Below are 17,406 nucleotides of genomic sequence, written 5' to 3'. Positions count from 1 at the left end.
ATGATTTTTACTTTGGTTCTAATTTCTGTGAATTACCAGAACACAGCAGGTTTTGTGGAATGTTTTATATATATATATATATATAGTAAGATTACAAGCTTTTTATAGGTCTATATAGCACATTAGCATGGTGTCTGAAAGTATTGGGGCTTAGGGGGTGGGATACTTAATCAAACAGAATTGAAGCCCAAAATCTAGGTTTTTGATTTCTCAGCTATATTACCTTTATGATTTAATTGTCTTATATAGCACTGCTGCTTACCTGCCTTCCTTCCTTCCCTTCTTTTTTTCTTTCCTTCCTTCCCTCCTTTTTGTCTTTCTTTCCTTCCCTCCCTCCTTTCCTTCTTCCATCCATCCATCCATCCATCTTTCTATCTATTTCTCTGTTATTTGCTTTCCCTTTTTCTTTTCATGTTGGTACTGGGGCTTAAACTCAGGACCTGAATGCTGTTTTTTAGCTTTATTTTGCTCATGGCTAGCTCTCTTCCACTTGAGCCACACTGCCACCTTCTTGGTAATTCATTTGAGATAAGAGTCTTACCAAGTTTTTCTCATCAAGGGCTGGCTTTGAACTTTGATTTCAGATTTCAGCACACTGCCACCAGTACCTAACTATATTTTCTGAATGTGGAAACTGAGGAGAAAAGAACTTGAGTTCAAGAGGAGATAAACTGTCTTAAATATTTGTACACTGACTGGCCACTGAGGGTCTGTAACAAATAATAGACTTAGTTTTTATATTATTGAACTATAATGGAGTTACTCTAGTAAAAATGACATCTTGCAATGAAAAGGTTATATTTTCATTAAAGAATTTAACCATGTTTAAGGAAATTATTATTATATATATTGAGTATGACCTACGTGACTCATTTTGTATAGTCAAATCTTTGGATATTTCTGAATTTTATAAATATTGTTAATTGGAGAAGTTATTAGACTTTTGTTTATCATAGTAATCTTTTATTACACTTAGGGATACTTTGTAAGAGCTTAAAGATGCTTATATTCAGAAATAAGAACATAGAAAGTTGATAGTAAAGGCTTGAGGATATATCACAGTGAGCACATGGATGCCCAGGTTTTTACATACACAATGCAAATACACACAGTAGACTATAGATAATGTTTAGATGTAGTTAAAAATCAAAGTAGCTCATTCCTTAGACAATTTTGTTTTTCTCTCTCTGTATGCCAAAATAAGATCACCCTACCAGTGACCTCTATTATTTTGTGATCTTCAAAGCTATTCTCCATTTATTAGAGTACAATTCAAATGTAATCTTCTATGAACTTTTCCTCACTGGACTCTCAGAAAGCAATCATTATTTGCATCCACTCAGCAAGTAATTTCTACCTTGATAGTTATTGTATTGTTTGATGTAAAAAACATTATCATGGATATGGTTTAAGTATTGAGTTGGATGTTGTGTGGTTTCCTGGTTATGGAATTCCAGCTTTGAATTTTCATTTTAATTCTTATTATGTCATTTAATTGCTTTGCAAAGCAGACAGAATTATTTGTCCTTTCTAACCTCTAGTTATTTGTAAAATAGACACAAAAACTTCTCCTGCACAGGCTTGCTAAAAAGTTTAGTGGTATAATATAAATTTTAGGATACTAAGTATTCACTAAATGATAGTGAATTTTATCTTTGTTGTTATCGCTCATGTATGTTATTTGCTGTGTAAAAATGATACATGATTTCATAACATCTCCACTAGATCGTTACAGGACAAAAAAACCCTCCATAATTTTGCATATTTTGTAGGATTTAATAAATTAACAGAAACTGTTGATTGAGCATAGTAATTTTTGTCTTTACTTGGCTTAAGAAACTGGTATTGGTATGTATCAGAAAACTCTGCTGTTTTCTAAGTGACTCTGTTTTATAATTCCTACAGGTATTTTGTGAGCCCATAACAAGTGTCTTGAAATCTGAGGATTCCACCCAGATAATATGATAGGTACTCTGAGTGATTTGGGGCCATATCCTACTTAGACTAATGCGAGACATCCAGACCTCCTGGGAGCTTCTTACCTGCAGTCCATTGTGGCACATGTTATAATGCCATCTCTGCCTCAGGAAGGAGGTAAGCACATAGACTAAACCACAAAAAGTGGATGTGTTACAGAACATTACTGTTCCATCTTTTAAAAATATTAAAAAGAATTTGTGAATGTTTAAAGTACCACAGTTTATCATTTTACCTTGTTTACTGGGGACTTTTGTGTTTCGGTGTGGATGTGTGGTTGTTTCTTTTTTGGTTGTTGTTAGTGATAGTTGGTTGTTTTACATTTCTCTTAAAGTTATTCAAGGAACCTCTCCCCTGGAACTGAACACAGAATTACCTTATCAGAGCACTATGAAAAGGAAAGTGAGAAAGAAGAAAAAGAAGGGGGTCATTACAGCAAATGTTTCTGGGACAAAGTTTGAAATTGGTAGGTCTCTTCGGAATCATGAGATATTGGGAAACTTGGTTGGGTTTTCTAAATTTGTGTTGAATTTCAGAGAATTTTATGTAAGCTAGTTTTTAAATGTCTTTTGTAAAATTTTTGACACATTAGAAGGATTTTATTTCTATTAAGTGGAGGATGATAGACTTAAAAATGGTGTTAATGGGTTTCTAAAGTTTCAGATAAAAGTGCAGTTAAGTAGCTTCATTGAACAAGAGGTGAAGGTTTAGACACTATTTTTCTGCATAGTTCAGTTTTTTTCAGCTCTGAGGTTTGATGTTCATAATGAAAGAGGTTTATATATTCCTGGCTTCAGAAATTTGACTTTATGACTCTGAAGTATAGATCAAACATTTTCCTTAATTCTGGTGTGATTTGCATGTTCGTAGAATTCACAGGTTTGTGCATATATGATGATCCAGACTTAAGGGTACAACTTATGGACCTCCCCTAATAACTGCCAAGAGTGCCATTTATCTTGTCTTTCCACTTGTTTCTTGGAGGCACAGACAATGTATCTCATTACTCAGGACTAGTCTTTGGAGATACAATTTTGATTTTGTTATTATTTTCTGCTTGTGAGCCGGTTGAGGGCATCCCTTGGGCTGTATTGCTGTTGCCCTGCTCTTAGGCAGAAAGGTCAGTAGCCACAGAGCCCAGAAGACCAAAGCTGTATGATGGTCTGCAATGTAGGAGGGGAATTGCCCTTTCCTCAACTCTTGGCTTCTTGTGCATTGAAGACCTGGGGCTTCACTTACCTCTTTTAGAAAATGGCATCTTCAATTAAACAGTCCCCTTCCTCACCTCTACTACTCTCATTCATGGTTCTCTTTTGTGAAGTCTGTGTTATTCTGGACACTGTTATGCCTATACTTTGGGCACTGTTGTTTCTATATACTGAGCAATGTTGCATGTATTGTACATCCTTTTTCCTAGCCAACAAATAGCAAACTGTTAACTTATTAATGGTTTCATATGTAAGCTAAGTCATACAGACAGCTAATTCCACAGTGTGTACACAGGAGGCATGTAAAAATGAAAACATTTAAAAATAAAACATTGAAGCTTTGCTGTATAAACATTCTGTTAAGACTCAAAGTTCTACTGGAATTAAAAAAGTTCCCTGAAGTATATTCTTCCTATTGATTTTAAACTTGAAATTTGTTGAAAGAAAAAAAAGCCAATATGTGAACTGAATTTTGGATTAGAGAGGAACATGTAGTTTGTACTCAAAAAGAAGCTGTTTCTGAATATGATATTTTACAGTATGATTCACTGTGGAGAGCAGAGGTGGGCCAATATCTGAAGCTCTCCTGTGAATTCTGCCTCATGGCTTCATGAATAAACTTTAAAGTACCCCAAATAATTTGAACTTGGCAGGTGGAAAGTATAGATAAGTCTGATGATGAGCATCTGTTTTTACCTTTGCCATTTTCTGCTTATATCCCGGTCATGAGAAAGCCCATGAAAGTACATTTTCCATAGTAGAGGGGTTGTCTCAGTTACCTGTGTATTTTTTATTGTGCAACAATTAATTACCTTTTTAGTGGTTTTGTGGATCTGATAAATCTGAGCAAATTGAAACTACAGATGTTTTTGGTGCAAGTTAATATAGCTATCGTTCCCACTGAGCATACTAGGGTCCTAGATAAAAATAAGGTTATGCTATAACCAACTGGCATCTTGCAAATGAAATATTATGAACTATAATATAACATCTCTTCATATTCACACATTTATGAGTGTTGCACAATGAGTATATTTCCAAAGTCTTTTAATTCTGTTGTAACCTAACTACATACTTGCAGTTCGTTTAGTCATCGATGAAATGGGATTTATGAAAACTCCTGATGAGGATGAAACAAGTAACCTCATATGGTGTGACTCTGCTGTTCAGCAGGAGAAGATTTCAGAGCTGCAAAATTACCAGGTGGGGGATTCATTGGGACCAACTATTGCTGGAAGAAAAGTTACATGATCTTTTTTCAAGTGATAATTTTTAATTAAGAGGTTCTCAATCTGTTGACAGAGTAGATTTCAGTTCTGAGTTTCTTGAATAGCCTGTTTTGTTGATACCCAGTCATGTGGAGTTCCTGCCAGAAGCCTCATCCTCTTCAAATTCAGCTTGTATCCTCTTTCTTTAAAGAAGAATTGATAGGGGAAGAAATTCTTTCATCACACTTTTAAAAAGTTGGGTAATGTGGCATAGATTACATAGAGAGTTGAGGATGTGCAAATACTTTGCAATGTTTAGGTTTAGATTAATGCAGACTGACATTTGTTTGTATAATGTAACACAAATATATTCAGAGAAGATGGACATCAAATTAAAAGGACAAATACAAGGAATTTTATACAATTGACATTTTATGTAGCCTATTCTCTTAGTTTAGAGTATTAGTACACAAGAGACCAGCAGGAACAGAAAGTAGATGTCGTTTTTCACTTTTTTCTATAATGCTCATATGTATGATTGTAGTAAATCTAGTATTCTCAAAACAATTTTGATAATTTACCATTTATTCAACACAGACCTCAGAACTTTATCATTTATGTTATTAATTTTTTTCTGATTTCTTTAGATTTTTGTTCTCTGAGTACCACTGATTCTTTTTTTTTTTTTTTTTGCCAGTCCTGGAGCTTGAACTCAGGGCCTGAGCATTGTCCCTGGCTTCTTTTTGCTCAAGGCTAGCACTCTGCCATCTTGAGCCACAGCACCACGTCTGGCCTTTTATATATGTGGTGCTGAGGAATTGAATCTAGGGCTTCATGTATAGTAGGCAAGCACTTTTGTCACTAGGCCATATTCCCAGCCCCACCACTGATTAATTTAATTCTACAAATTAATAATAAGCCATTTAATTAAAAAATCTCTTGAGTTCATTAAAACATAAATCTCAGAAGATAGGCTTAATTGTTGTGTTATAAATTAATGTACTCATGAAGTCAATGGGAATATTAATATTTACCTTTTTATTTTTCAGAGGATCAACCATTTTCCAGGAATGGGAGAGATCTGTAGAAAGGATTTCTTAGCAAGAAATATGACCAAGTAATTAATTTTCTTATAATAGAAAACACCTATTCAAAATTCATTTTATGGATATTATAGAGATATTTTTAATAAGGTTACAATGATTTCAAATGGTATTTTGATGAAGAAATGAAATTTTAGAGATAGCAAGTACTGAACAATTCTTGGACCTAGTTGTACTTGCAAAGGAAGTAACTGAGATCAGACAAATGATTAGCTTTCACAAGGTAAATGCCTTAACAACAGAGCTGGAATTAAATCCCAGACTCCTGAGTATTGGGGCTCTTTTGAAGATAACTTGCTGCCTGTTTAGTAACAGGCTTTTTGGAGGTGAGGTGGGGGGTGTGCTGGTCCTAGGGCTTGAACTCAGGGCCTGGGTACTCTTAATTACCCTCATTGCTTAAAGCTAATTGTTGGTTGTAGATAAGAGTCTTACAGACCTTCCTGCTTGGGCTGGCTTCAAACTATGTTTCTCAGATCTCAGCCTCCTTAGTAGCTAGGATTACAGGCATGAGTCACTGGTGCTTGACAGTAATAGACCTTTGTTTCAAAGAGTAACTTTTATATGGAATTTATTGGATATTTATTGTCAGTTAAGGCTTGCAGGAACTAGTTGGCTGCATCATATGTTGGGTGTGCATGTTTTCATATTGGTTATTGAATGCCTAGCATTTACCAGGAATTGTATTAGTGCATGTACACACATCCATACACACAGATGCATGTATGCATACTAACTCAGGGCTATGTATGCACATGTATTTATCTCTGAGGTTTGTATTAAAAATAATGGGGACTGGGAATATGGCCTAGGGTAGAGAGCTTACCTCGCATACATGAAACCTTAGGTTCAGTTCCTCAGCACCACATATATAGAAAAAACAGAAGTGATGCTGTGGCTCAAGTGGTAGAGTGCGAGCCTTGAGCAAAAAGAAGCCAGGGACAGTGATCAGGCCCTTAGTTCAAGCCCCAGGACTGGCAAAAAAAAAAAATAATGGTATTTCATAGAAAGATCAATTAATCTGTAGACTCAAATTCTATCATTATTTGATTGAATGAACTATAAATTTCTTATCTAGCATTTATTTCTATTAGATTGTTTTGGATATTTTTTAGTTTAAAATGTTGAGTGATAAACAGAATTTTAAAAATTCTATTCCTAGAGAAAGTTCAGTAGAATGTGTTTATTATTACAGAAATACTAATGTCTTCCCTGTGTTTGTCATTATGTAATTTACTTATTTGTGTGTGTGTGTGTGTGTGTGTGTGTGTGTGTGTGTGTTGCGCGCGTGCGCGGGCGCCAGGATGTGGACTTCAATTAAAAGCTTTGCACTCTTATATCTGGCTCTCTACCTCTTACTTCTTACCCCCACTTCTTACTTTTTGCTGGTTAACTGGAGATGAGTCTTTATTTTTCTGCATAGAGTTTGCTTTGAACTTCAATCCTTAGATCTCAACCTCTTGAGTAGTAAGAATTACAGGTGTGAGTCACTGGCATCCAGCAATTCTGTAGTTCCATTTTTTTTAGTCTATGTTTCAAAGACTGTTAATTTTAATATACAATAGAAGTATAAGTTCTAATACATGCCTCAACTCACATTTTAGTAATGGAGAATAACATGTGGTGATGCTGTGTTTGGGCAGAGGTGGTGACAAGGATAGTGACTCAGACTACTGTGAGTAAGTCAGGGAAGGCTTTCTAGTTTAAAATTTAGGATAGAATCCTAAGGAAAAGGTAAGGAGGTGGTAGGCAGAGACAAGAGGAGCCACTTGGAGGCTTAAGCCAGCATGATTTTCATGGACCCTTAAGTGATTGTCTGGATATGGAGGATGCTGGATGTGTATGCAAAGATCGGACCACGTATACCATGTTATATTTTATTTTACCTCATCACTCACTTATTCATCTCTTCATCTCCTCAACATTAAAACTTTTTTTCTGAGAGAAATAAGTTATTGAATGAATTAGGCAGAGAAATAGCTTTAGAAATGGTGGGACTGTGAATGATGAATTCAACGAAGTTGGGCAGAGGGAAAAAGCTGTAAGGAGACTGCCAATATCTAGGTAAGAAACTGAAACATCTAATAAGCCACAAGAGAGTGGGAACGGGGAAGAGAGAACGCACAGAAGGTTTTTTTTTTTCTTTTCATTTTTGTGCTCGCTTTGAAGTAGTGGCTTTGTACTTACCAAGCACATGCTCTACCACTTGAGCCATGCTGCCAGCTCAAATTGAAAAGTATTAGTGAGAGAACTGATCAGAGGAGAAGACTACTATAAGGAGAGATCTTTGGGATGCCATTCGATGGATTGTAGGACTACCGAGATTACAAGAGCAGGATTGCAAGAAGAGGAAAGTTTGGGGCATGTATTTTTCTTTGGTCATTTAGCACATAATTACTGTGCATCTGTTGTATATCTGGCCCAGTGCCAACCTCTGGGTACATAAGTTAATGAAATAGATTTATGGTTTCCATACTATCAACTGCAACTTTTCTAAGTGCTAGAATAGAGGCACAAAATTCTAATCTTGGATGTAGGAGAGCTATTGTGACCTAGCCAGGAGGTGTGGGAGAGTTTCCTTGAGGAAGTGATATGGAAAGTGATGGATGAAATATGAATAGAGTTTAAAAGTGCAGATGGTTGGTAAGAACCATCCAGACAGGAAGGATAACATGAGCCAAGGTCATGTGGAGGGAGAAGGCATGAATAATCATGATGCTAAAATAATGCCAAGTGCAGCTGGGGCACAGAGATAAATGGTGAGCAGCGAGAGGTTAGCTGAAGGCTGACAGTGTTCAGAATTACTGTCTTCATCTTGTGTGCCATAGGGGAGAGGAGGGTGAGGAGACTGGGCGTGTTGGTAATTTGGAAAGATCATTTTTAAGCTCTGTAGAGAGGGGAACTATAGATTTCATGGTTGAGAGAGCTAAGGGTGTCGGCAGCCCTATTAGCAGGCTTTTATAAATGGCAATTTCCACGCCAGGGGCCTTCAAACTCTCCTTAAGGTAGACGAGTTTCTGTTAGATAAAAAGTAATGGCCCAGTACCTCTTTTGAGGTAGTTTACCCCCATGGGATAAGGTATTTCATTTGAATGTGTATGTGCTTTGAATTTTAAAATAAATATATGTGTGAAATAATGGTACCACATGGTTAGTGCTTTTAAATGATTAAAATTAAAAATTGTAATATAAAGGTAATGTACAGAGTGATTATGTTTCATAAGTCAGGTGATGAGAACATTTCTTTTGGTATGTCACCTCTTTTGTTCTTCCAGTTTCCCTCTCCAGTCACGTGGTTAGTTTTAAAGAACATTTTTCTAATTAACTTGATCTAATTTCACATCATTCTTAAATATAACCAAAACACTTAAGGCATGTTGGAAACCAAAACAAAACATTAGCAACACTACTGTGCTTTATTTAGATGTTTTTGGTATTTAATTTTTAAGCTACTCAATATTATTCTATTTGTATTGACAGTTTATGGACTTAAAATGGATTAAGTGGTTGTACTTGGTAATTGTTTCCTTCCTCAAAATAAATTACTTTTGTAGGACTCTTTTTGTGAAAAAACATTTGAAATATAACTATATAAATCACCATTCGTGCTATTCAAATGGTTGATATATTCTCTACTTTTAGGATTTAAGTTCTCCTTCTGTACATATAGGATACCCATGTTAAAATTTTTACCAATCTGAAGACTGTATCTGTTCATTCATAAAAGACCTGTGTTTGTTTGTTTATTCCTAGTTCTGAGGCTTGAACTCAGGGCCTGCACACTGTCCCTTTTACTCAAGGCTAGTGCTCTACCACTTGAATTATGGTTCTACTCCTGACTTGAACACATTTGCAAAAAGTCTTTTGAAACAATTGTATTTTTCTATACAAGAAAATATTTTAAAATATCTTTATTTTGCTTGGAAATTAAGTGCATAATCGTTAACATTTGGTGTTAATCAAAAGTAAACATTTCACAGTCTTAAGATACCATGTATTATCATTGAATTGTATATCAAAATAACCATCCTAATTTACAGCAAATACACAAACATCAAGAGATACTCGCAGTGCAGTCACATGTATAGGTAATAGCTCCTACTGATTCAGTCTTTCAAGTGATTTTTTTTCCAGAAAAGAAGTTAAATTCTAAAACACAGAGGCACAAAATTGAACCAGAAATTGCTCCTTATGGATGACTCAGAGATTCAGAAATCATATTTATGGGACAATAAGAATGTCTTTTGGCCTTGAATCATTCCTACTCCCCACTGCACCCTTAAACAGTTAGTAGCTGCAGCAATATCTTGCCTCTGTGAGCCTTACTCTACTTACTAGATTCCTTTGCAATTAAGAGCCTATCAGTACACTCATTGAAGTACTGTATCAGTGACCATGCTAATGTGTTTTGCTATCACCAGTGCCCAGCAAAGTGTATAACCAAATAAATCAGTGATGTACTAATGGGTAAGTTAGTACCTAACAGGAAAGCTGTTTTTGTCTATTTTTTTCATGGAGTAATCCCAATATCTAAAACTGTGACTGGTGCATAGTTGGTGCATAACAGCACTTGCTGCATAGATCAGTAAGTGAATGGATCTTTGAAGGAATGAGACATGTTTAGGTTCTGTAGTACTGCTAGCGCAGAGCAGTAAGATTTGTAAGTGTTTGACTAGAACTCACCTTTTACATTGTCTGTGATTTGTAGAATGATCAAGACTCGGCCTCTGGATTATACTTTTGTTCCTCGAACGTGGATTTTCCCTGCTGAATACACACAATTCCAGAATTATGTGAAAGAACTGAAGAAGAAACGGAAACAGAAAACTTTTATAGTAAAGCCAGCTAATGGTGCAATGGGTCATGGGTAAGTTTATTTTTTCCCTATAATCAGTAATATTAAAAATAAATATGGAAAAGTATAAACATGCTTGCTTACTCATGATTGAGTTCCATTGTGAGAAAATGTTTTTAACTATTGCTTTTTTAGGAACTAAATCCTTACTTCTACTAATCTGCCTTACATGCTTAAGTAATTCAATAAAAATAATTAACCTAGCACTGGTGGCTCACACTTATAGTCCTAAGAATTTAGGAGCTAAAGATTGGCAGGATGGTGGTTCAGAGGTAACTCAGGAAAAGTTTGTGAGCCCCTACTCCCATCTCAACCAGTATCTGAGCTCAGTGGCACATTCCTCTCATTCCAGTTATGTGTAGGATTAAGATTGAGAGGATCATAGTTCCAGGCCAGTCAAGAAAAACTGTTTGTGAGACCTCATGTCAACAGAAAAAGATGGGTGTGGTAGGGTACATCTGTCATTCCAGCTATGACAGAGATCTGTAAAGGGAGGATTGAGGTACAGTCTGGCCTGAGCAAAAACTGAGACTCAGTCTCAAAAAATGACCCGAGGAAGAAGGGCCAGAGGTGTGACTCCATAATTAGAATGCTTGCTTAGCAACTGTGAAATCCTAAGTATATATCTGCTACTGCCCCAAATAAATACAAATAAAAAGTAAAAATCAACAAGATGTCAGAATTTAATAGTAGATAACAGCAGAGGAAGAAAGATGTTTGCAGTCTCTTTATACACATAAAACAAAAACTTACAGTAATTTAAATAAGTTTAGAGTGTAAAATTGTTTCCATAGTAGAGCTGAGTTGGAGAAAGAAATGGAAAAAGAATTTTATTTTCATAGTTAAAACTTGGAAGTACAATATGCATGCTCTTTGCTTTGCTTTATAAATATGTTTATTTCTTCATGTTTTCGTGGTAATTGGATTGAAAATGGGGAGTCACATTTTAAGTTAGTGTGCCAAGTGCTCAACATGTTAGCTAAGAACAGAAAGTGCAACTTGAAATTCTTGCTTCTCTTTGCTTGGTTGTATTTATTTTTCTTAAATTTACTTCTTTTTTTTTTTTTAAAGGAAGTGTGACTGAGGCTGTTTTTGCTGAAATACACCTGAGTCATTTTAATTTTTATGTGAAATATTATGGGAAAAAAGATACTTGGAAATTATAGCTACTATGTAAATTATTCTAGGAATTTAACTTTTAGGCAAATTGTAGTAATTCAATCACATATTGTTTTAAAACTTGAGTTAGTCTAAAACTAAAGTGTGTTATTGGAAATTTTATGTTAATTCCGTACCATCAGGCTGCTTTCCTATACATCAATCTGAAACAAATTTTTGGAGAAGGCTAATTGAATTTTACATTTTTCTCAATTTTAATGTTACAAACTTAGTATTTTGTTTATGCATTTATAATTGTTGCTAAACACAGGATGATTTTCTAGTTTCTTTAGATTATAATCTAAAAAAGGTAAAAAAGCAGATAATAGAATAAATTATATTTCCTGAGTTTAATATGATTTAGTAAAATGTGTACCTAAATTCCAGTATCTGTTGAATATATCTACTTCCTTGTTTATCTTCTGTCTCACTGTTTTGTCTGCTATTGAAGTGGACTACAGAAAACTATCATTGTTATATTTTTTTCCTTAACTTATATAAGTTTTGGTTGGATACACATTGCAGCTCTGTTAGTAAGTATACACATATTTATGATTGCTATGTATTTCTTAGGCATGGACATTTCAATCACTGCATAGTGCCATGTCTTGCTTCTTGTAATAATGTTTGTATTAGAGTAGTATATTTTGTCTAGTACTAGCCAGTCTGTGTGATCATGCTTTCTTTTCCAGTCTTTCACTTCCAACCTGTTTGGATCTTTGCCTCTAAGCAAGTCTTTTATAGACAGACTATAATGGACTACATTAAAAAAATACATCCTGTCAAATCTTGCCCTAATATATTTGTATTTAACATAATTACAGAAAAATGATTAGATTCTGCCTTTTACTCTTCTTTCTTTATGCTTTACATACTTTCAGTTCTTCTATATAACTATTATAGCTTTCTTTTGCATAGTAGCTCTCTTCTTGTACCACTTAAATTCTCTTGTCATTTCTTTTAGTTCTGAGTTTTCAAAGTGGTGGTCCTGAGATTATAGATAACGTCTTAATTTATAATAATCTTTTGCATCAGTACCAAATTTAATTTTGATAAAATATAGATTTTTGTGTCTACATAGCTCTATCCCCTTTCTGTTGTTAAGGTTGGAAATGATATCTCTGCAAGCCATGTTAACTAGCACGGATTTGTAATCATTATTTTATGTAGTTGTCTTTTAAACTACAGGGAAAATGAGGTACTACACACTGAACTACACTAATAGTGTCTTTCGTATTTGCCTATGCAGTTGACTTTCTGGTGTTCTTAACAGTATGATTACAATTTGTGTTGGTATGGATTTCTTTGAGTTTATCCCACTAGAAGTTAATTGAGCTTATTGGATATTGTAGATGATTTATGTTTTCACTATACTGCAAAGTTTTCTGTCATTATTTCTTCAAATATTCTTTTGATTCTTTCTCTCTCGTCTTCAGAGATAAACTCAATTGATATATCTTCAAGTTTGCTGATTCCTCCCCTCCTTCACCTCTTCTCCCCATCCCCTCCCTCCTTCCCTCTCTCACTCTCTTTTTCTCTCCCTTCCTTCCTTCCTCCCTCCCTCCCTCCTTCCCTCCCTTCCTTCCTCTCTCCCTCTCTCCCCCTCTCTTTCTTTCTTTCTTTCTTTCTTTCTTTCTTTCTTTCTTTCTCTCTCTCTTTCTTTCTCTCTCTCTTTCTTTCTCCTTCCTTCCTCCCTCCCTCCCTCCCTCCTTCCCTCCCTCCCTTCCTTTCGCCCTCTCCCCCCCCTCTCTCTCTCTTTCTTTCTTTCTTTCTTTCTTTTTCTCTCTCTCTTTCTTTCTCCTTCCTTCCTTCCTTCCTTCCTTCCTTCCTTCCTTCCTTCCTTCCTTCCTTCCTCCCTCCCTCCCTCCCTCCCTCCTTCCCTCCCTCCCTTCCTTTCTCCCTCTCTCCCCCTCTCTCTTTCTTTCTTTCTTTCTTTCTTTCTTTCTTTCTTTCTTTCTCTCTCTTTCTTTCTCCTTCCTTCCTTCCTTCCTTCCTTCCTTCCTTCCTTCCTCCCTCCCTCCCTCCCTCCCTCCCTTCCTTTCTCCCTCTCTCCCCCCCTCTCTCTTTCTTTCTTTCTTTCTTTCTTTCTTTCTTTCTTTCTCTCTCTCTCTCTCTTTCTTTCTTTCTTTCTTTCTTTCTTTCTTTCTTTCTTTCTTTCTTTCTTTCTTTCTCTCTTTCTTTCTCCTTCCTTCCTTCCTTCCTCCCTCCCTCCCTGCCTCCCTCCCTCCCTCCCTCCCTCCCTCCCTTCCTTCCTTCCTTCCTTTCTTTGTTCATTTGTCATGGGACTTGAACTCAGGGTCTGGGCGCTGTCCTTGAACTCTTTTGCCTAAGGCTTAAGTGTTCCACTACTTTGAGCTATAGGGCCACTTCTGTTTTTCTGGTGGTTAACTGGAGATAAGAGTCTCTTGGACTTTCCTGCCCAGACTGGATTCAAACTGTAACCCTCAGATCTCAGCCTTCTTAGTAGCTAGGCTTATAGGCATGTGCCTCCTCAGGCTCCTGGCTTCTTTGTTAATATTTATAAATATATTTTATACTCTATTAATGACTTTTAATTAAAGTTGCTCTACATTTCAACTTTAGAATTCTTGTTTAAAAGGATTTTTCATAAGGCATTGGTTTTATGATTTCCCACAAGTTTTGGTACATAGTTTCTTTGAGCACTTGGCATAAATTTTCAAATAGTTCAACAGTTGCTTATCTAGTTAGCAACTGTCAGGGCCTCAGTGATTTTTTTTTTAAGTTTTTGTATATGAGCCATACTTTTGCCTTTCCATTGCAGATATGTTCTGGGTATAATCTGGATGTTTTGGATGTTTTAATATATTAAGTCTGAAAGTTACATTCTATCCTTCTACATGGTTTGTTGTTACTGCTGCTTCTTATAGTGCCCATATTTTGCTTAGGAACCCTTAGAACTAGTTTTCTTGTCTAAATTCCTAATTTTGTGTGGCCACTGAAGTTCCCATTCTTCTAATTCAGTTATCAGCTAGTAAATGAACAGAAGTTTCCTTAAATACTGGAATTAAAAAAATGAGGAATGCCAATCTTTGCACATGGGCATGTGCCCTTATCCTTCTCACTGTTTACAGTTGCACCTTAGATTATGAAGTCTGATGTTTAGCCAAGAGATGAGAACTTAAGACCTTCTCAGGACTATCCTGAATTTTTGTTAGGTTTTGACATACACATTGCCTTCTTGATTCTCAGATATGTCAGAGTCTTTCACAGTCCTAAAGATTTTCATTCCCTATCATTTTATCCTAGTCTTTTTAGTAAGCATGTTACTTGTTCCAGGTGATATTTCTTGCTCTACACAGTAGGGACTAATATATTTGTCTTTGAATATTTAAAAAATCATGCTCACCATCACCTCAGTGCTATTAAGTTCTGAGTTAGGTAAATAAAAACAAACATTTGACTTTCCCAGGAACCCTAAACAAGTCAAAATAAAGAAACGAAAGAAGATCCATTTGACACACTCCAGACCAAGTAACTGTGCTGGGAACATAGAATGCTTTGCAAAACTATTGATGAACTCTGACTAGAAGAAATTAAAATGCCTCAAAGCTCTTTTACACCAATATTTTTCTTGGTTGTTATTATTTATTGATTCATAGTTATGTGAACATTACAACCTTGTATTCAGGTGATTAACACCTAGAGTTCATTGTGATTTTTTCCTATTGATTGCTTTTGTGGAGGTACACAATTTCAGAGTTTCCTATGCTGCTCTTTTTTTCCTTGAGTATATTGATAACATTTTGAATGTCTTGTGTCCATACCAAATTATTCTTTCCTTTTTTTCTCCTCCATAAACTTAGGATTTCTTTGATAAGAAATGGTGATAAACTTCCATCTCAGGATCATTTAATTGTTCAAGAATACATTGAAAAGCCTTTCCTCATGGAGGGTTACAAGTTTGACTTACGAATTTATATTCTGGTAACATCATGTGATCCACTAAAAGTCTTTCTCTATCATGATGGACTTGTGCGAATGGGAACAGAGAAGTACATCCCACCCAATGAGTCCAATTTGGTAAGTGATACTAGGGGGAACTTGCACTTCCATTCATTGTCCACATATATAGTTTGGAAAATCTTTATTATTTGTAGAGATCATATCAATCAAAGTTCCTTCTTAGGATTCTATGTCTACAAGAATAAAGTGCATAAACAAGATTGCTTTAACTTACACTTAACTAATTAGACCTAGGCATGAATTAGGAAAAGGTTTCCTCTCTATGGTCCTCTAGAGTTCTGTGATCATAGTCTGGATTTCAGAGCAGTCATCTCCATGCAGAAGTCTTCTTCAGTAGTGACTTTAGCAGAAATAAAAAAAAACAGTATGCCACCGAGAAGTACCTGTAAAGTTTGTTCAGTGCCTTCCGATGGGGGTGACATTCGATTGGGCTTTGTGTAAAAAGTAGGATGTGAACATATACAATGTGGGAGGAAAGAGCAAATATTTATCAGGCAGTAGTGAATCAATTTATGTTAGAATAAAAGAGAGATAAAGTTGTAAAATTTACACTGACAAATGTGAAATCAAGACACAAATGAACAGCTTCAGAGTGCATCATGAAGTCATTAAGGAGAGAAATTTGTAGGTATTTTTCCCTTCATTTTTTCTTTGTTACAATAATAACATTCATGAAAGTTCTAATTGTGGTTTATCATAAAAATCATCAACTATAATTTATAGATTATGGAAGTCAAATTATAATTTATTATCTGTATTTAAAAATTAGGTAGCTTCTTTTTTTTTTGTTGTGTTTTGTTTTGTTGCCAGCCCTGGGGCTTGAACTCAGGGCCTGAGCACTATCTCTGGCTTCTTTTTTTTGCTCTGTTTCTAGGCTAGCACTCTACCACTTGAGCACAGCGCCATTTCTGGCTTTTTCTATATATGTGGTGCTGAGGAATCAAACCCAGGGCTTCATGTATACGAGGCGAGCACTTTACCACTAAGCCCTATTCTCAGCCCTAGATAACTTCTTTTCCTATGTTTATAGCTATTAACTGTAGTAAAATTTAGCAATTGCTTATTGTTTCACAGTATGAGAAAGTACTTGTTACTATTCTTCCTCAGTATGTACACATTTACCTTCATTAAGAATGGTAATTTTTTTTTTGTGCTGGTCCTAGACTTGAACTCAGGGCCCCAGATACTGTTCCTGTGGGTTTTTTTTTGTTGTTGTTCAAGGCTAGCACTCTACCACTTGAACCACAGCTCTACTTTCACTTTTTTTTTGAGTAATTTATTGAAGATAAGAGTATCATGAGCTGTAACCCTAGCTATTCAGGAGATTGAGATCTGAGGATTGAGATTCAAAGCCAGTCCAGGTAGGAAAGTCCGTGAGACTCTTCCTCCAATTAACCACCAGAAAACTGGAAGTAGCGCTGTGGCTCAAGTGGTAGACTGCTAGCCTTGAGCTGAAGAGCTCAGAGACAGAACCGCGGACCAGAGTTCAAGCCACGTGACTGACCAAAAAAACCCAACCAAACAAAAAACCCAAGAGTATCATGAGCTGGGCACTGTTGGCTCATGCCTGTAATGCCTGTACTTAGTGAGGATTATGGTTCAAAGCCAAGCCTGGACAAAATCTGTGAGACTCTTCTTTTTTTTTTTTTTTTTTTCTATCCCCAATTAACCACCAGCAAACCACAAGTGGAGCTATAGATCATAGTGGTAGAATTCTAGCCTTGAATAAAATTGCTTAGAGCTCAGGAACAGTGCCCAGGCCCTGAAATCAAGCCCATGACCATGACCACTGCCAACATAACCTACAACAAAGAAAAATCTCATAGACTTTCTTGCCTGTGCTGGCTTCAAACCATGATCCTCAGATCTGAGCCTCTTGAGTAGCTAAGATTACAGAAATGAGCCACTGGCAGCTG

At 36.0% G+C, this 17,406-nt stretch overlaps 1 protein-coding gene across 5 annotated transcripts in view; it reads left to right on the top strand.

The window, feature by feature from the left end:
- Ttll7 (tubulin tyrosine ligase like 7) overlaps positions 1-17,406 on the top strand; it is a 128,400-nt gene that overhangs the window by 39,355 nt on the left and 71,639 nt on the right. For all 5 annotated transcript variants that reach the window (XM_048351657.1, XM_048351659.1, XM_048351658.1 and 2 more), the window contains 6 exons: positions 1,906-2,094; positions 2,312-2,443; positions 4,267-4,388; positions 5,443-5,510; positions 10,202-10,360; positions 15,331-15,547. In XM_048351657.1, the coding sequence (XP_048207614.1) occupies positions 2,070-2,094; positions 2,312-2,443; positions 4,267-4,388; positions 5,443-5,510; positions 10,202-10,360; positions 15,331-15,547 (723 nt within the window). In that variant the 5' untranslated portion in view covers positions 1,906-2,069. The remainder of the gene's footprint in view (positions 1-1,905; positions 2,095-2,311; positions 2,444-4,266; positions 4,389-5,442; positions 5,511-10,201; positions 10,361-15,330; positions 15,548-17,406) is intronic.

Source organism: Perognathus longimembris, chromosome 7 (assembly GCF_023159225.1).
Source record: "Perognathus longimembris pacificus isolate PPM17 chromosome 7, ASM2315922v1, whole genome shotgun sequence".
Taxonomy (NCBI): domain Eukaryota; kingdom Metazoa; phylum Chordata; class Mammalia; order Rodentia; family Heteromyidae; genus Perognathus; species Perognathus longimembris.
The sequence above is the reverse complement of the archived record's forward strand: the minus strand, read 5'-3'. Positions and strand labels throughout refer to the sequence as shown.